Source organism: Cervus elaphus, chromosome 18 (genome assembly GCF_910594005.1).
Source record: "Cervus elaphus chromosome 18, mCerEla1.1, whole genome shotgun sequence".
NCBI lineage: Eukaryota > Metazoa > Chordata > Mammalia > Artiodactyla > Cervidae > Cervus > Cervus elaphus.
This window is the reverse complement of record NC_057832.1, coordinates 104,870,680-104,891,299: the sequence shown is the minus strand read 5'-3', so window position 1 is coordinate 104,891,299 and position 20,620 is coordinate 104,870,680. Positions and strand designations below refer to the sequence as shown.

The following is a 20,620-nucleotide window of genomic DNA, read 5'->3' as shown; positions in this document are numbered from 1 at the left end:
TTTCCAAGAATTTCTCCAACAGGATTTCTCTGCTTTTTGGTTGTTTTTTTGTTGTACACTGAAAACAACTCACTCCTACCTTTGCCCATTAGCTCTTAGATTCTTTCAGACTGAAATACCTTCTTTCTTCATCTTTGTAAATGCAAATACTACCCCTTATCCATCAACACTGACCTCAGGTCACACTTCCTCTCTAACTAGTGAGGCTCCCCATCAAATTTTTCTTTTCTTTGAACTCCTGTAGTATTTAATATTGGTACCATTTACTTGACACTTACCTAAATAGATTTTTAGATTTTCCATAGTTAATCTCGTTATAGAAAGGGAATGCTTCAAAATTTCTAAAACAGTGCAATGCATAAAACAATACCCAAATATGTATTAAAATTTGTGCCTGATGACTCAATGCTGAAGCCAGTTAACATTTACCCTTTGAGTAATGTGGTGAATAAATACCATTTTGAGAAAAATGGTACCAAAGTTTGAATTGGTTGTATTTCTAATAAATAACTTACAGAAATCATTTCTCAAGAGCACAGTTCTTTTAGCCTGTATAATTTAGGCATTCAGTGAATATTAAAGTAATAAAAAATAAGCCCCTCAAAACTGGTTGATGAAAATAACTAGTAGGCTTTCAAAAGGTGAAAAAGTGGTGGTATTAAAGTGGTAGGATTATGGGCATTTTTGCCTTGATTTTCATATTTCCAAACTTCGTAAAGCTACTTAAATAACTGAAATTACATACACTGTTTGTTATATCTGGAAGGATAAATATAAATGTTAACAATTTGTACTAATATGAAATGTACTACTTTTATAATATTAAATCTTAAAACCAAAATAGTCAAAGTGTAGCTTTTATTCAAAACAGTACTTTTTTAAACTACAGTGAAATTCCAAGCTGAAATCTGTTATATATATTAGTTCATTGCCCTTTTTTATTTGATGACTAATAAATTCTAACTGATAACATAAGATTGACATAAAGCCTTCAAATGATCATTGCAAGTTTTTAGTACTAGATTATAAAACTATACATTTTAAAAATCATTTCCCTAGTTTTAATGAACATCTGGTTTCTTTTAAGTGAGTCAAAAGAAACTCTAAGTAATTAAATCCCAAAGAAATATTAATTACTACTTTTGAAGTGAAACAAGGTAACAGGGTCTCTCATCTTACACTGAATCCCTTTAGAAACAGTTCAGATTTTTTTTCTTACCACAGTTAAGATATACTAAGTATCTTACACTAAGTATCCTATACTAAAATCTATTATTTTCAAATACTTTAAATATATCTAATCTTAGGCATACTTTCAGCTGCTCACCTATCCACACATATGTGACTGTCTATTCCATTTACTGCCTATGATTAATTGCATTAAGGTAGTTCTTTTTCTTGCAAGTCTTTCCAAAATTTACTGAATGGATTCCTGCCTTAAGCTTCTTATGAGACAATTTAAGAAGAACTAAGATAAACGTCTTTCACAGAGATAAGCCAAGGGGCTTTGGCTGTAATCCATCTTGTGTTGGGCCAGGCACCCTTAATGTCAAAGAGCATTAAGGAGACATTATAAATACTCAAATGGGCTCCAAAGTTCCCTTTCTATTAAAAATAAACTTTAAATTCTGGAATAAATTCAGATTTACATAAAATTGCCAAAAATAGTTGAGAGTGTCCATATGGCTACCCCTTGGTCCATTTTCCCCTAATGTTAACATAACCACATAACCATGAAATATTGTCAAAAACTAGGGAACCAACATTTGGATTTCACGAACTTCCCCAATAATGTCCTTTTTCTATCCCAGGATCCAATATAAGATACCACATTGCATTTACTCAGCTCTTTTATCTGTCATCCCTAGGAAACTAAGTCAATCATGGGTTATTCTTTATCACTTAAATATTTCCCAAGTAACTTCAGAGAATCCTGAAGTCCACATCTGTGAGGGGTATAAAACCAGGGTTTTCACTCCTTTTTGTGGGAATCTGCATTTCACTCTCCATGTGTCTAAGATGAAAGGATTAACTGAAAGCTGAGGCTGAACTCAGACAACTAGAGCCATGCTGGGAACTTCGGAAGCCTGTCAGCTCCTCTAAGGGACTCTAAGGGACTGAGATGGTCCTTCTTGAAACAGGGCTCTGACACTTGCACTAGTAGCCCTGGCGACAGAGCTGGGTGAGGATACAAACACTGTAACAGTACTTATCAGTGTAACATTTGAACAACCCTAAAAAGTTTACAAAGAGTTTTTACATCTATATCTAATTCATTAACTCCTTTTCTTTTTACATTTGAGGAAACAATGAATACATTTAGAACTTACAACATTCCAGTAATACTGGACACTTTATTCTGAGCACTTTAGTAATAATCTCATTTAATCCTCCTGTTTGTGAGGTAAGTAGTACTATTCCCACTTTACAAATGGATGAGGAAATGGAGGTTAAACTGCTCAAGATCACACAGTTACCAAATGACAGAGCAGGGATTCCCATTTGATGTGTTTTCATTTCAGTCTCCACAATCTTAACCAACAAAGATAAGAGGCTTTGGACTTGGAATGGGTATTGTTTCACTCCAATAAATCTTTCTACTCTAGCAACGCCTGTTTCTGATTGTTATTACTTGAATCTATTAAAGAATTCACCCAGTAATCCAACAAGTCTTTAAATATTACATGCATTTTACTGTTCTGATTCTTTGGACAATTTAAAGCTGTTCATTTTTTTCTAGGGGCAAACAAGACTATTCATGAAAGCTTAAATAAGTATGCAACTTATCATCATCCTAAGAGACTCATCACAGAGCAATGTGTGGTCAATGCAGTACTCAAAGACTCTAGATGTAATTAATTTTCTAGATGTAATTAATGAGGGATTCTCAAGGATTCCAAAAGAAACATCATTAGCTTTAGGAAGAAACGAAATTTACGACAGGCAAATTTAAGTTTCACTAAGCTATTAAAATGCTGTTATTTAGAGAAAGCTAGTGAATGTAGTGGCATAATGCCAGAAAGCTATAGAAGCAGAGTTGGGAAGAATGAGGGAAAAAATTAACTAGCTAAAGTTAAACTATCTTAAGGAAAGTTAGAGAGTAAAGTAAGTGGGATTGTGGGAGCAAAATTCTTACTATCAAGTTTACTAAATAAACAGAGGGTAATTTGAGGCTTATTTTACCTCCGGATCATGTTCCGGGTATACCAGACAGAAGGAAATGATTCCTTCAGGAGAGATGTATAGTTACGGTTTAAATCCCGTCCAGCTAAGGAACAACGATAATTTCCTACAATCACACCATCTGGATTCAGCATGGGTACCACCTTGAAGACGAACGTGTCCCGAAGCAACTTTGCATCACTTGAGTTTCCTAAAATATAATCTAGGAAGCCTTTCATGATCCAAGAGCTGTTGGTTTCTCCTGGATGTACCCTTGCAGTCAGAATCACAGCCTTCCGCTTTCTTGACTCACTGTTCTTCAAGGGGGTAGTAATCGTTAAAATATACACCATGTTCCTAGCAATTGTGTGGCACAAGACACGTATTTTACAAAACTTTGACCGTACTGGGTCATTATTGATGCCAGACAGGTATTCTTGAAGGTTTGTGTAAGTGTACGGATAGCAGTGAGCAAAGTAGCAGGTATCTTTACTGTGTGGAAATTGAAACGTCCATGTAAGTGAAAAATGATGGTGCCTATCTTGCCCCTGGTTGTTTCTATAATACTTGATCTGGTCTCCTATTCTCTGCCAGCCAATATTATGAGCACTGGCCTCTTTCTCAGAATAAAACAGTGGGCGCATACCCCGATTATAAAGACTAGCAGGCTTGGTGAAATTGATAATAGTGAATCTGTAGACTATTCCTGCTTGAGTATTAGTGACTTGGAAATAGTACCACTGGGTGTGTTTATTTGTGAACAGGTCAGGTCGCACAGTCAGCTGGTATTCATATTCTGCCCTAATACACAGAAAAAGGAAGGGGGGGGGGAGACATAAAAATGTAAAAATGACATTCAACTTTAAATAATAAAAGTAATAATAAATATACAAATAATAACCTACCTATTCATGGAAAGCTTTTTATTTGGGAAACAGTGTTTATTAAGTAGTATCTAATACCAAGTTATTGCAAAAGATCAATGTTTTGAAATTTTCTCTTTTAACTGGATGTGAAACTGATTCTATGCTAATTCTGAAGCCTTTTTATCCCTCTGTAATTCAAGAGAGCACATTAAAAAAATGGGCATTTGACAAAAATTTATGTATTTCAACCCAGTTATGTTTCCTATAAAAGAAGTGATTAAAGAGTTCTTAAGTTTTTAAGAATTAAAGTCCAGTGTCTTTTTCTTTTTTTACTTCAGACACATTTGTTTTATATTAGATTCTAACTCTAGAGATCTGAAATACATATCACTAACAAAGGTTAAAAACATATATAAATTACTATGAGCATATGAATTATAAAATTTTAAACTCTTTGAGAGGACAGGAACTATATTTGATAACTATTTGCATTCCCCATACTTAATCATTGAAGATACTTAAATAAACACAAATATAACTTCATTAGTACATTACTTATATATACAACAATTTTACCTGGTTAGCTGTGACTTTTTTCTTTACCAAGTAACTTCCTATTCTATGAGCATTACACACTTATTATGTGTGTATATGTGTTTGTGTGAATTGGTGAAATGAATGTTGCAAAACCTGAAGAGCTATTGAATCTAGGTGATGAGTATATGTAGAACTGTATTATGCTCCGTACTTTTTTTTTATGCTCTGGTACTTTATGTTTAAAATTTTTCATAAAATTTTTTTAAAAAAAGAATATCCTTGAATTGTATGCATATTCCCAAGCATGTTTTATAGAATACTCATCTGAAGACCTATTCCATTAAAAAGTTGGAGAAGCAGTGTTCATGTGTGTTTAACAGTTCATACTGGCATACTAAAAATGTACACTAGAGAAACCTGCTGAACTTTAATTCTTAGCTCTCAAAATTGTTTGAATACAGAACCTTCCATACCTACCCTCTTACGATAATCTCTAATTAGCATCTACACTTCAAGGAATTATAGTTCAGCAATGGATACTAAAACTATTGTACCTAATACAGGAAATAGTTGATAGTCTAATTCCTCAAATAAAAATAATTAAAACCTACACTTTGACTACCTTCTGTAGATTACCACTCTCAAACCTTGCTTCAAACATCAAAGTATCGTCACAGTTATCCACAGGCTGCTTCAAGGGTGTCCGGTTGCCCCCAACTCGGGAATATACAAAACACGGCTCTTTGTAGGCTGATGAGAGACCATAAAGATGTTCAAGCCATATCTAAAGTCTATAGGCTATTCTGCATAGAGTTTGAAGCTATAGTATAACTGAAGTGTCACTAAGGGTTATACATTTTACTAACATATAGGTTTATGTTGAAATAAGAAAGTCTGAGTATTTAGATTAGAGAAGCAATGCCTAAAATAAGTTCATGTATTTCTCACAGTAGAAATACATGAATTCTACTTCTGGTTATAATGAAGTAATTGTTCCTGAAACTGTCTTTTCACTGTAAATGACTATAAAACTGGACCAAAAAAAAAATATGAATTAACTATTTCCACGCATTCAGACAACACAAACATGAGAACTACATTAGATTTCTTAGGAGTACTTTTTACCTCTTAGAAAGATGACACTAAAGGATAGCATAACAGTCTTGTTGAGCTGAGGAGGCACAACTGTTGCCTAGCGCTGCTGAAGTCAGCACCCTAGGTACTAGAAGAAGCAGCTACACAGAGGGAGGGCTTCGGTAGTCCACACGGTGGCTGCCTGGCTGCAGACTTGGCTGTACAAGCACAGGGTAAGGTTGAGGAGACAGGACAGAGTGCTCCTGAGATAGCAGAGGATAAACATCCTGGCATATACTGAAATTCCAACTTATCCAGAATAGAAAGGCTTCACTGAGCACTGCAGGCATTTAACTGTGACTCTAGAAATGTTGAACATTAGGCATAAAAACCACATTTAGGAGAAGGGTCATGACCTAGAATGAAGGACAAAATAAAAACAGACCTGTTTTTATAAAGAAAGTAAACCAATTCTAAGAGAAGCAAAATGATTTGTCAGCAATTTAGCTGCCTACCAGAAAAAAAATTCAATGCAATTTAAAAAAAGAAAACTCCAAAACATGTCTTTCACAATTTCCCACATGTGATTAAAAAAAATTATGAAGCATACAGAGAATGAGGAAATGTGATCCAATAAATATTTATATATTTAACAGACCCCAAGATAACTCAGATGGTACAATTAACAGAGAAAGACTTTGAATTTATGTTAAAAGGAAAAGATAATGAATAAACAGATCAACTAATTAAAAAAGGAAACTATAAAAAGAATGAAATGAAAATTCTAAAAATAAAAAGTATAATAACAGAAATGAAAGATTTACCAGACGGGTTTGAGAGAAATTGAATATTGCAAAAAAAAAAAAAAAAAAAAGACTCAGTGAACTTACAAACAAATGAATACAATTATCCAAACTCAAGACCAGAGATAAAAAAAGAACAAAGATCCAGTGAATGTGGGACATAACTAGAAATCTACCACATTTATACTTGAAATTCCAAAGGACAGAAAAGAAAATATCATGGAGAAATTATGTGAAGAAATAATGGTTGAAAATTTCTCAAATTTGGATAGACAGAACTAATAAACTATGGATCCAAGATGTTCAGCAAACTCCAAGCAGGATAAATGCAACGATAACCAAATCTAGGCAGATCACAGAGAGAAGACACAGCATATATAATGTGGAACAATGATATAAATTATGTCTGACTTTTTCTTAAAGAGAACAGATGTCATGAGATAATGGAACAATATCTTTAAAGAAATAAAAATATTTAAAAGAAAAAACGTGAACCCCAAATTCTTTATGTCCAGTTGTTTGGGGACTTCCTTCTCCTACAGCTACAGGTCTCGACACCAGTCTGCTCTCTTACCCTTTCGTGTCGAGGAGAAACAATGATTCTGTTCTGCTGACAACTCAGTGTTGTCTCACCATCCCTTATTAGTCTCCCTTGATTCTGTCCACCCTTTTATAGGATGTCTTTTCATTAAAATTTCTTAAATTACGTTTGCCATCCAATTCCTGACAAGACCTTGACTGACTCACCTCAGCTACTTTAATTTTATATTATATCTCATTTAAGTTATGTGTGGAAGTTATAAGGCAGGTTAGCTGGGTAAATATTTGAAATCAAATTGAAAAAAATCAGAGGTGCTTTTCTCACCTCAGTTGTTTAAAAATGCATGAATATATGATTTCTGTAATCTGTAATATATGATTGCTTACTATATAGGAAGCAATCCCTGTGAATTCCTCTATTTTGCCAACTCTTTAAATAAAATACATGTTCCCTGGAAGTTATCTTTAATATATATTCTAAGATATACAAATGTGGTGGTGAAACTGTACAGGAGTCCTATACTTCCTGACATTAGGGTTTCAGGAGCAGCAGTTTAGAATACAGGTTGAGACTTCTATGTTTGATTATTAGTACACCTGACCATAAAGCAGAGATTTTTACATTACTGGAACTCTCAAAGTGCCGATTATTAATCCTGAGTGTTAAGAACACTTTCCTGAGATATAATCTTGGATAGTATTTGTGATGTGGGATGTTTTTTTGGCAGTCCCAAGCCATGCATCAAACTGGCATGAAATGAAAATAAACCATTTGAAAGACTGCATGAATGTGACCTATTGACAGACAGGTGCAGAGCACTCTGCTGGATATATCTTTGAAAACTGATGTAAAGTTTAATTCCATCTCAATAAAACTCTTCATTCTCATGGTCAACATGATGCTTCATTTTAAAATAACTGTGCATAAACTGCAGTATGCACCTTCAAGAATACAATTAACACTGAATCAACATCTGGATCAATATTAACCAAACATGGTTATGGAGTCAGGGATTTCCTGGTAATTGGCAATTTCCACTATACACAGCAGAACAAATACAACTAATAGATTAGCCCAGACACCAAATTATTATATTTTATCGCAACATGTCTCATTATGTACCCACCATCTTCAGCTAGATAAACCACAGTTTCTTCCTTGGAGTTTGCATAAAGGGGTTCCATCTCCAGGCCCGTGGGGATGTACATTGGCTCAGGATTCGAAGGGGTCCAATCTGGAGAAAAACCATTATTTGAATATGACTTCAAAATAAAGCAGTAAGATTTTATTGTATATTTTCAAATTATTCATTGGTAGATCTAGGCTCAAATCCAGCAAAGCTGGATTTCTCATTGAAAGTAATAATGAGCATGGTCACACTTTAACAAAACCCATAACATCTTATTTACACCTTGTGCTCAGTCACTCAGTCATGTCTGACTTTTTGTGAAACCCATGGACCAGTCTCCTCTGTCCATGGGGTTTTCCAGGCAAGAATACTGGAGTGGGTGGCCATTTCCTACTCCAATTTGCACCTTGGTTCTAAGTCATTATATAGTTCACGATTACTTTGTGTCACCACAGATTTAACGCTAAAGATTCTATTACTCCTGGGTGTTTGATGCCTCTCTAACCTATCTTTGGGAAACTTACTCACTTTTTTATTCTCCCTTCCCCTGCATCTTCAGTCTCTTGCTTCCTCATGGTTGCCTCCTAAGCTTGCACGCATGGTTCAAGTTTCTTTTGTCTCCCCACTGGAAGGCAGTACTTGGAGCCACATCTTTTCCTTTACCTATACCAGCTTTCCTGCTCTTCATTATTTTTAGGGCCAGATTTTTGACCATGATCTACCTGGTTGGGAAAAAATGACTTCACGGTCCAACCACCCCTGTTGTTCCCACTTTTTAGTGGACAAGAACTTGGTGATGACTCATTCTACTTATACTACTTATTATTGGCTGCTGTGTGTCAGACTGTGCTTTGCTCTTGGAATAGAAATGCTCCAGTAGAGGGAGCCAGCCTCTATGATCCCAAATACATTTGCTGAAACAAAAAGAACTTGGTGATGAGAAACAAGTGTTGCTGGACAAATACGTTTTTGGTGTTATATGTACAACTGCTTTCGCAGCAGAAGTGTATTTGACATGATGAATAAGGGTCAAGTCTAGCTACAGAAAAGCACAGAGCAGAATATCAATGCAAATATTCAACAGTGTACGTTGTAGGGTTAACAACAACACACAACACAACTGATAACAATAAAACAAATTAAAATTTAGAAGTAAGATTCTTATTAGTTGAAAACAATCAACTCAAACCAAAATTAACAATGAACTGATAATACAGCACCTGTTTTGAAATTTTGGGGAATTTTAGCTCTTTGCTTTTTTTTTTTTTAACCATCTTGATACAAAAAGCTGTACAGTCTGGCCTTTAAATAGGACAGTAATCTCATTTTATATCTTCATGCAATTTGAGGGTACCTTTTCTCACTTAGGTTACAAAGTTGTTTCATTTCCTTCTACCTCTTCTTAAAAGGTTCACAGAGAATTAACCTGATGTCTGTGTACAGATGGAATATGACTTGCCATCCCTGTAAACTTCGAGACTACTTTAGAAAACCTATTGACAGGCTGTATTCCTATAACTGTGGTATTTTATTAATAGAAATTCTTCGGCTATTGATTATAAAAGGTGTTCCTCTCCCAAGATTAATTTATGTCCCACTTTCCAATGCTGAATAAAAGGTTCAGAATAAGTGATGGGCTATATCTGGCCCATGGGCTATAGTTTATTACTACAGAGCCTGGACTCTAAGCCTTAGCTTTTCCTACATAAGAAATCTCCCCAAATCTTAGTTATCTCAGCTTGGTGATTCTTTTGGTATGGGTTAGGTCCAGTCATGTATCTTGATCAGCTGCAGGTTTAGCTGGAGGCTGGCTGATCTAGGATAACCTCAGCTCATCTCTGCCTCACTCTCATTATCCAGAAAGCTAGCAAGGAATTGTTCCATGGTGTCTGAACAGGGTTTAAGAGAAAGCACAAGTGTACAGGCTCTTGAAGCCTAGGTCAACACTGGCATGCTTTCTTTTCTGCCACACTCAATCTGGCTAAAGCAAGTCACAAGGCCATCTCAGATTCAAGGGATAGGGCAAGAGTATACCTCTTCATGGAAGGAGATGCAAAGTGGTATTTCAAAGGGTGAGGATACTTGGATCCACATGGAGAATCATGGCTATTTTTTAAATTGAGAAAAATTTACATATTATATATAATATGATACACTCATAAAACAGTACAGTTTAATGAGTTTTAAAAGTATATAATCATGTAAACAACACACCTATCAAAATATAGAACATTTTTTTTTTTATCATCTTAGAAAGTTTCCTCTTGCCCTTTCAAGTCAACCCCTACCACTGGTTTCTGTGACTGTAAACCAGTCTGCCTATTCTACAACTTCATATAATTGGAATCATATATAGTCATCTGTTTCTGGCCTCTTTAACTTAGTATAATGTTTTTGGAATTCATCTATGTTATGTTTACCAGGTTTTATTTTCCTTTTTATTGTTTATATGTATGCCATTGTATGGCTATACCATAGTTTGGATATCCATTCTTCTACTTCTGAACTGGTTCCAGTTTTTTACTTTTGTGAATAAATATGAAAATTAAAATTATATGCAACTATTTTTGAAGACATATATTTTAATTTCTCTAAATACCTAGGAGTAGAACTGTTGGTCACAGAGTAGATACATATATATTTTTTGTTGTTTTTGTTAAAAAAAAAACCTACCACCAAACCTTTTGTATTAGAATTCCAGTTCTACATTCTATTATTTGGGGTTGTCAGCCTTATTAAAACAAAACTGTTGCCATCCCAGACATAAAGTTGTTATCTCACTGTGATTTTAATTTTCATTTCCTATGTTGAACATTTTCCCGTATGTTCCTTAGCCATTATATGTCGTGCTTTAAGAAAAGTTAGCTCAAAAAAAAAAAAAGAAAAAGAAAAGTTTGCTCAAGTCTTTTCCCCATTTTTATTTAAGTTTTTTTCTTTTTAATATTTATTTGTAATAATTCTTCATATATTCTGCATACAAGTCCTTTGTCAGATATACATTGGGAATGTTTTCTTACAGACTGTGGCTTGCCTTTTCATTTTATTCACTGTGTCTTTTGATGAGAATTTTTAATATCAATGAAGTCAAGTTTATTAATATTTTCATTGTTTCCTTTTTCTTTCTGGAGTCTCCCTACAGTATTGTTGCCTTATTCTCTGGTTATGAAGATACTGTCTGGTTTTCTTTTAGGACTTTAAAATGTTAACTTTCATGTTTAGGTCTACAACCTATTTTGAATTAAATTTTAGTGTATTAAGTGAGATAGAGGTCAAGGTTTATTGTTTTCTACATGGTTCCCAAGTCATTACAGCACAAATTATTGAAAAGAATTTTTCTTTATTCCCACTGGATGGTTTTGGTTCTCTGTTAACAATCACTTGGTCTCTTTCTGGATTCTATTCTGTTGCACTGATGTATTTCTTTTTTTGCCAATTATTTGTGCTTACTTTTCAAATCTACCAAAACATACTACTATCTATAGCTCACATGACCAGAAACAAACCAAATGTTTAAACAAATTGTTTATTAGGAATTATACTTATGAAAAGTACAGAAACAAAGAAATATAGCTCAGTGATTTATCACAAAGCAGATACCACTCAGGTCAAGAAATGCTATATTGCAGGTATCACAGGTGCCCCACTCATGTCCCCTTCTAATCACTACCTTTAAAGGTAACCATTAGCCTTCTAGTATAATCACTTCCTATTTTCCTTTATAATTTTCAACTTAAGTATTCACATATATACCTATATATAATATATAGTTTATATTTACACAAATATACACATGAAACTATAGTTTTGTTTTGCCTACTTTTGAACTTTACATAAACTGAACTATATAGACCATATTCTGTGATTTTAAACATATACTTGTGAAATCAGTCATGGTATGTGGCTTTAATTTGTTCATTTTAATTGCTATATAATATGTAACTATAAAAGTATTATAATTTATTTATCAGCTTCTACTTGTAATGGACATTGGGGCTCTGTTGGTTTGGGGGTATTATGAACAACAGTGCTACAAACAGCGAGCATATGTGCCCACATTTCTCTTGGGTATATATCTGGGAGTAAGGATTCTAGATCATAGGGCATGTGTAGCTTCAATTTTAGTAGATCATACAAAGCTGTAATCCAAAGTAGTTATACCACCTTACATACCCACCAGCAGGTTATGAAGGCTGTAGCTGCTCCATATTCTCACCAATGTTTAGTACAAGTTAAAACCTGGTCTCTCTTGATTTTTAAGAAATAGTATACTCAGCCTTGTTAATAATCGGAAATGCACATTAAAACCACAATGAGACACCACTTCATAGTAAGGTTCAGGGATATGTTTACTGGCCATTTGGATATCCTTTTTAATAATGTGCCTGTTCAAATCTCTTGCCTGTTTTCCAACTGGGTTGTCTTTTCCTTATTATTTGTAGAAGGGCTTTTGTATATTTTAGATGTGACCTCTTTGACAGGTATATATTGCAGACTGCAAATATATAATCCCAATCTATAACTTGCCTTGATTTTTTTTTATAATGTACTGAAGTTCTTGACTTTGCTATAGTCAAAATTTTCAAAACTTTCTCTTATGGTTAGCATGTTTTATTCCTTTTTATTAATATGTTCCATTAATAAAATGTGTTCCATTTTATCCTTTCCCAATTTCAGTATCATAAAGATACTATCCTGTACTGTTTTCTGGAAGTTTTGTTGTTTTTAAATGTAGATGTACATTTACATCTACAACCAACCTGTAGGAGTGAAGTGGGTTTTCATTTTTTAAATACTGAAATCCAGTTATTCTAGTACTATTCATGGAAAAGACTACCTTTCAATTATTCTTCTGAAATTTCACTTTTATTATAAATCAGGTGTCCATTTGATCACTTTCCAAAAAACACTGTACACTTCGGCTATCACTCTCCAATCTCCTAGTCTTCAAGCCTCTAAGCAACCATTAATCTACTTTCTGTATATATTTGCCTATTCTGGACATTTCAGTTAAATGGAATCATACAATGTTTGTCCTTTTGTGTCTGGCTTCTTAATGTTTTCAAGGTGAATCCCTGTTGCAGCATGTATGAGCACCTCATTCCTTTTTATGTACAATTAATAGTCCATGTGGGTATACCACACTTAGTTTAGCCTTTCATCCACTGATGGACATCTGGGTTGTTTCCACCTTGGGCTATTACGAGTCATGTTGGCATATTAACACATGCACTTTTTTGGGGGCATGTTTTCATTTCTCTTAGGTATATAACAGGAACGGAACTGTTGGGTCAAATGGAAACCCTGATACACTTTGGAAAGAAGTGCCCAACTTTCCCAAAGTAGCTGTAAGATTTGAGGGTTCTGATTTCCCATCAACTTTGTCATCTGATTTTTAATTCTAGTCAGCCTAGTGAGTATAAAATGGTATCTCATTGTAATATTAATTTGCACTGCCCTAGTGACTAAAGATGATGAACATCTTTTCATGCGTTTACTGGCCATGTGTTCTTCTTTAGAAAAATGTTTATTCAGATCCCTTGCCACTTTTAAACTGGGTTGTCTTTTACTGTGAGTTATAAGAGTTCTGTATGTTCTTTACAAGTCCTTTATAAGATATAATTGTTTGCAAATATTCTCTTTCATTCTTTAGGTTGTATTTTCTTGTTTTTGATAGTTTCCTTTGTAGAATGAAAGTTTTAAGTTTTGATAAAATCCAGTTTATTCATTTTTCTTGTTTCTGTTGCTTATACTTTTGGTCTTCTAACTAAGAATCCATTGCCAAATCCAAGATCATAAAGATTTAGCTCTTTATTTTTTTTCTAAAAGCTTTATAGTTGTGGCTCTTACATTTAGGTCTTCATCCATTTGGAATTAATTTTTTTTATACGGTGTGAGGTAAGGATCAAACTTATTCACACTGCAAATATGTGTATATGAATGGCAAAAGCAGATATCCTTGTCTTGTCTTTGATCTTATAGGGAAAAGCATCCAGTCTCTATTCTGTTTCACTAATCTATCTATATATATACCCGTTCACTAATACCACAAGGCTGTGACCGCTGTAGCTACATAAAAGGTCTTGAAATCGGGTAAGCTGATTGCTCCCACTTTATGCTTCCTTTCAAATTATTTTAACTATTCTAGTTATTTTACCTTTCCATATAAATATGTCTTTATCTTCAAAAAGTCTTGACAGGAATTGCCTGGAAACTGTATATTAATTTGGGAAGAACTGACACCTTTACTAGATTGGGTTTTCCAATCAACGATCATGGAGATTTATTGACATCTTCTTTGATGCCTTTCATTAGCATTGTGTAGTTTTAAGCATACAAGTCTTAAAGGTGTTTTGTTAAATTCACACCTAAGTATTTAAAATTTCCAAGTGATTGCAATGACATTGTTGTATACTGTGGTAGGGATTTGGATTACACAGACATATGCATTTGTTAAAATTCACAGACAGATATACTTAGATTTGTACATTTCATTGAATGTAGAATTTAGCTCAAAATAAAAAAAGAATCACAAAGACTGAACTTTAGAGGTGAAATGTAAGAATGGCTACAACTTACTCTGAAATAAATGGAATGAGATGTCCCTCTTTTTGCTCCAGGCCCATAACTTATGGGTTTCTATTAACTTTATCAGGCACCTGGGTCTTATTTCAGGACCATCTTACCTAAAATCACCCACTCTTTCCTTTTAAATAAGATATCTCAGTGGACTAAGGACTAATAAGCCCATGTTTCACACATATCTGTTATTTCATGTATTTGGTATTTTTTAACTTTTAAGGGACAGTATGACTCAGTTATGGCTTTCTGAGGCCTTGACAGAGTCAAAAAAAAAAACTGTAGCTGGACTTTAATTGAATATTATTTACCAGCATCATCAATCATAAGGTATTAGGTTTATTCAGTCAATGGTTACAGGACATAAAGATAATTGCAGACAAACATACATGTATATGCACATACACATACATACATATGAACATGTGAATAGGTAATGGATCTGTTTAACAAACCCCCCTTACACCCTACTAAATCCCATGCTCTAAAAATAAATAAATAAGTAAATACCATGCTCTATATGCCCATAATGCCCTGCCAAACCCCCCAAACAAGGCAAAAGTATATAAATACATAGAACTTGGCCATCTACCCAATAACAAAGACAACTTAATACCCAAGATTGTTGCTGTTGTTCACTTAGTCGTGTCCGACTCTTTGCAACCCCGTGGACTGTAGCATACCAGGTTTCCCTGTCCTTCACTATCTCCTGGAATTTGCTCAAACTCATGTCCACTGAGATTAGACGGACCAAGAAAATAAACCCCAATCATATCAATAAACTACTTAGATATTCACCATTTATATAGACAGACATCTCCTAGATCCCTAGACAACCATTTTAGTCAAAATTTTAACATTAAGTCTAACATAAATCACACAAAACAACAATATACATGTTATTTCAGTATATTACAACAAGTTAATGTTGCTTAAAGCCTGAAAGTGAGGCACTGAAATTGCCTAGATGAGTTCACTAACTCATAAACATATAAGTTTGGTCCCAGACTTTCTATTAGTTTTAATAAAATTACACAATGCAGACATCAAGCACAGTAACATTAGTAGCTCATAACAGCTTGCTTAACCACACCCCTACAGGAAGCAGCAGTGATAAAAATTAAGCTAGAAACAAAAGTTCAACTAAGTTATACTAACAGGGTTGGTAAATCTCATGCCAGCCACTGTGGTCATAATGATTAACCCAAATTAACAGAAATATGGTGTCAAGCATATTAAAGAGTAACATAAAATACAGTTTTAATTAAGCCATAAAAAGTTGTAACTAAAATAAAAAGAGACTATGAAAGTGACTTTTTTATTTCCTGATTACACAACAGCTAAGACCCAAATTGGGATTAAATACCCCACTATGCTTAGTCCTAAACCCAAATAATTATAGGAACAAAATTATATGCTAGAGTACTACTAGCAGCAACTCAAAACTCAAATGACTAGGTGGCACTTCTCACTCTAGAAGAGCCTGTTCTATAATCGATAAAGCCTGATAAACCTCACCAACCCTTGCTAATGCAGACTACATACCACTATCTTCAGCAAACCCTAAAAAGGAGGAAAAGTAAGCATAATTGTTATACATAAAAAACATTAGGCCAAGGTGTAACTTATGGAATTGGAAGAAATGGGCTACATTTTCTGCTTCAAGAATTTATGTTCACCAAATGAACATTTTTTATGAAAGCAAAAAACCAAAGGAGGATTTACTTAGTAAGTTACGAATAGAGTGCTTAGAGCGAATAAGGCCATGAAGCATGCACACACCAACCATCACCCTCCTCAAGCACTGTAATAATTCCCTATAATCTAACAGCAAATACTGATCATACGAGAGGAGACAAGTCGTAACAAAGAAAGCTTATTGGAAAGTGTGCTTGGATAAATCAAAGCAGAGCTTAAATAATGCACCCAGTTTACACCTAGGCCATTTCATAATTTATGAATACTTTGAATTAAATCTAGCCCAATACCCTTCTCTATTCTACTAGTATAAGCAAACTAAAATATTCATTCAACATTCAAAGTATAGGAGATAGAAACTTAATATCTTCTGGCACTATAGAGAAAATATTGTTAGGGAGTGATGAAAGAAGCCTAAAAAGTAACAAAAAACAAAGTTTACCCCTTGTACCTTTCACATAATGATTTAACTAACAAACATTTAACAAAGAGAACTTAAATATCCCAAAACCAGATGAACTACTTATGAACAGTTTATTAGAACAAACTCATCTATGTAGCAAAGTAGTGAGAAGATTCTAACGAGCCTGGTGATAGCTGGTTGTCCAGGAAAAGAATTTTAGTTCAACTTTAAAAATTACTAAAAATCTTTTATAAATTTTAATGTATTTTTAAATGTTAGTCTAAAAAAGATATAGCTTTTTAGAAATGGGTACAACCTTATCTAGAGAGTAAAAATAAGCAACACCATAGCTGGTTCAAAAACAGCCAGCAATTAAGAAAGTATTAAAGCTCAAAAATAATTTTACATTAATATCAGTAACAAGTGAATCAACTCCTAGATTTATATTGGACTAATCTATGACTAATAGAGGCAACAATGTTAATATGAGTAACAGGAAGTATTTTTCCTTGCACAAGTTTTATCAGTAACTAAAAATATACTGATAATTAACAGTAAATAAATATTAATACACCTCAACATTAAACTAATCAAACACACACTGTTAATCCAATACAGGCAGGCACCCAAGGTAAGATTTTAAAAAAGTAAAAGGAACTTGGCAAACACAAACCCTGCCTGTTGACCAAACATCACCTCTAGCATAACCAGTATTAGAGGGACTGCCTGCCCAGTGACAACCATTAACATCCTGACCAGGCCAAGGTAGCATAATCATTTGTTCGGTTTTACTGTCTCTTAGTTTCAATCAGTGAAACTCACCTTCCTGTGAAGAAACAGGAATAACAAAACAAGATGAGAAGGTCTTATGGAGCTTTATCAACAACAACAAAAATAACTAAACCATCAAGAGATAACAAAAATGTATATGGGTGGACAATTTTGGTTGGGGTGACCTTGGAGAACAAAATAGCCTCTGAGGGTTTAAAGTCTAGACTTACCAGTCAAAACACATTATCACTTACTGATGCAAAAAACTGACCATCAGAACAAGTTAGCATAGGGATAACAGCATAATCTTATTCCAGAGTTCATATCGACCTTGATGTTTACAGCCAGGCTTGATATAACTAGTATAAACAATACTAGGGTTCACAACCTTGATGTTGGATCAGGACACCCCAATGGTGTAACCACCATTAAAGGTTCATTTGTTCAACAACTAAAATCCTACATGATCTGAGTTTAGTTCAGTTGCTCAGTCATGTCCGACTCTGCGACCCCATGGAGTGCAGCAGCCAGGCTTCCCTGTCCATCACCAACTCCCAGAGCTTGCTCAAACTCATGTCCACTGAGTCAGTGATGCCATCCAACCATCTCATCCTCTGTCATCTCTGAGTTCAGACTGAAGTAATCCAGGTTGGTTTCTATCTATTATATACTTCTTCCAGTATGAAAGAACAAGAGAAATAAGCTCCACTTTAAAAACTATGTCAAAACTGGTTAATGATACAGTCTCAACTTAACAGATACAAAACATCTACCCAAGACCAGGGTTTGTTAAGGTGGCAAAACCCAGAAATTGCATAAAACTTAAACCTTTATAGCCAGAGATTCAAACCTTCTCCCTAACAAAATGTTTATAATTTATATCTTAACACTTGTTATTATCCTCTTCTTTCAGTCATAGCATTCCTAACATTAATTGAATGAAAAATTTTAGGTTATATGCAACTGAAAAGGGTCAGATATCACAGGACCATATGGTCTATTACCACCCACTGCTGAACAGTCATTGTATTCATTAAGGAACCACCATGACCAGCTGCACCCTCCATTTCCATATTCATCATCTGTACCAATCCTAGCCCTAACTCTAACCCTAATCATGTGAATCCCCCTAGCTATACCCTACCCCCTCATTAATATAAGTCTAGGAGTATTATTTATAGTTATATCAAGCCTAGCTGTAAATTCCACCTTATAAGTTGGATGGGATTCCAACTCAAAATACTTACTAATCGGAGCCTGATGAGCAGCAGAACAATTTCATATGAAGTAACACTAGTAATTATTCTTTTATAGGTTCTCTTAATAAGTAGATCCTTCATCCTTAAAACCCTCATCACAAGAACATTTACAAATAATTTTCCCATCATGAACCCTAGCTATATGATTTATTTCCACTCTAGCAGAAACTAACTGAGCCTTTTTTGACTTAACAGAAAACTCTGAACTTGTATCAGGTTTCAATGTAGAATATGCAGTAGGTCCATTTGTTGTATTTTTCTTAAGCAGACATTATCAGAATAAACATTTTCACAATAATCCTGTTGCTAGGAGCACTCCATAGCCCTATATACCAGATCTATACACAACCAACTTCATTATCAAAACACTATCACTAACAATCTTTTCCTATGAATTTGGAAGAAAAAATTCATACTACTAATACATGCTGCTGTTGTTCAGTTGCTAAGTCGTGTCCAATTCTTTGCAAACCCGTGAACTGCAGCACAACAGACTTCCTTGTCCTTCAATACCTCCCAGAATTTGCTCTTAACTCATGTCCATTGAGTTCGTGATGCCATCTAATGCTAGTCCAAAGCATATGACATGTCTCATTACCCATTATAATATCAGGCTTCTACAGTACCAAGCATCCCTCCATAAACATAAGAAATATGTCCGATAAAAGTCACCTTGATAGAGTAAACAGAGGTTTAAATTCTCTTACCTTTAGAATCATAGGAATTGAACCTACCCTTAAGAATTCAAAGTTCTTTCTGCTACCATATAATACCATATTCTATAGGAAAGTCAGCTAAATGAGCCATTAGGCCCACCCCTAAAATGTTGGTTTATACCCTTCCTGTACTAATAAATCCCATCACATTATCATCATCTTAAAACCATTACCTCAGGAACCATAACAACCAGATCCTATGGACTATTAATCTGAATTGCTTTTGAAATATACTAGCCATTCAGTTCAGTTCAGTTCAGTTGCTCAGTCATGTCTGACTCTTTGTGACCCCATGGATTGCAGCAAGCCAGGCTTCCCTGTCCATCACCAACTCCTGGACCTTATTCAAACTCATGTGCACTGAGTCAGTGATGCCATCCAACCATCTCATCCTCTGTCATCCCCTTCTCCTCCTGCCTTCAATCTTTCCCAGATAGTTGGTAAGAAGTTGCTGTATAACACAGGGAGCCTAGCCTGGCACTCTGTGAAAAAACAACCAAAAAAAGTGTTAAGAGAAACACGAGAATTTCAAAACCCAGAAGTCATAGAAAAACAGTAGACATACTGATTATATAAAAATTAAAAATTTCTGAATGATAAAGTGACAAACTAAGAAGAACAGAATGCCAGGTCTATGACATAGTAAGCCAACCCACTCCAGTATTCTTGCCTGGACGTAGGAGCCTGGCGTGCTGCCGTCTATGGGGTCGCACAGAGTCGGTCGGACATGACTGAAGTGACTTAGCATAAGCAGGAGCAAGCCAACCTCCTGAATATGTAGGCAGCATTTACAGACCAAGAAGAAAAGGAAAAGTACAACCAATAACAAAATGGGCAAAGTATTTTTATCAAACAGTTCACATAAAAAGTCAGTAAATATACTTATTGTTCATTTGTTTGTCTATTTAAATTCTTAGCCCATCCTTTATTCTGGTTATTAGTTTTTTTCTTATTGAGCTACAGAAATTCTTTTATATTTTAGAGATTTTGTGATGTGAAAGTCACTCAGTTGTGTCCAAATCTTTGCATGGAATTCTCCAGGCCAGAATACTGGAGTGGGTAGCCTCTTTCCCAACCCAGGGATC

The 20,620-nt window shown here is 34.7% G+C and overlaps 1 protein-coding gene across 4 annotated transcripts in view; it reads right to left on the bottom strand.

The window, feature by feature from the left end:
* The window catches only part of AGBL3 (AGBL carboxypeptidase 3), a 101,867-nt gene that overhangs the window by 57,252 nt on the left and 23,995 nt on the right, over nucleotides 1-20,620 (bottom strand). For 2 of the 4 annotated variants that reach the window (XR_006334986.1, XM_043872929.1), the window contains one exon: nucleotides 8,110-8,217. Coding sequence is in view for 3 of the 4 variants with exons in the window: in XM_043872929.1 (XP_043728864.1) it covers nucleotides 8,110-8,112 (3 nt within the window). In the remaining variant the exon portion in view is untranslated. Of the gene's footprint in view, nucleotides 1-3,183; nucleotides 3,964-5,176; nucleotides 5,316-8,109; nucleotides 8,218-20,620 lie in introns of those variants that run through there. The other 2 variants (XM_043872928.1, XM_043872931.1) reach the window with 2 other exon arrangements.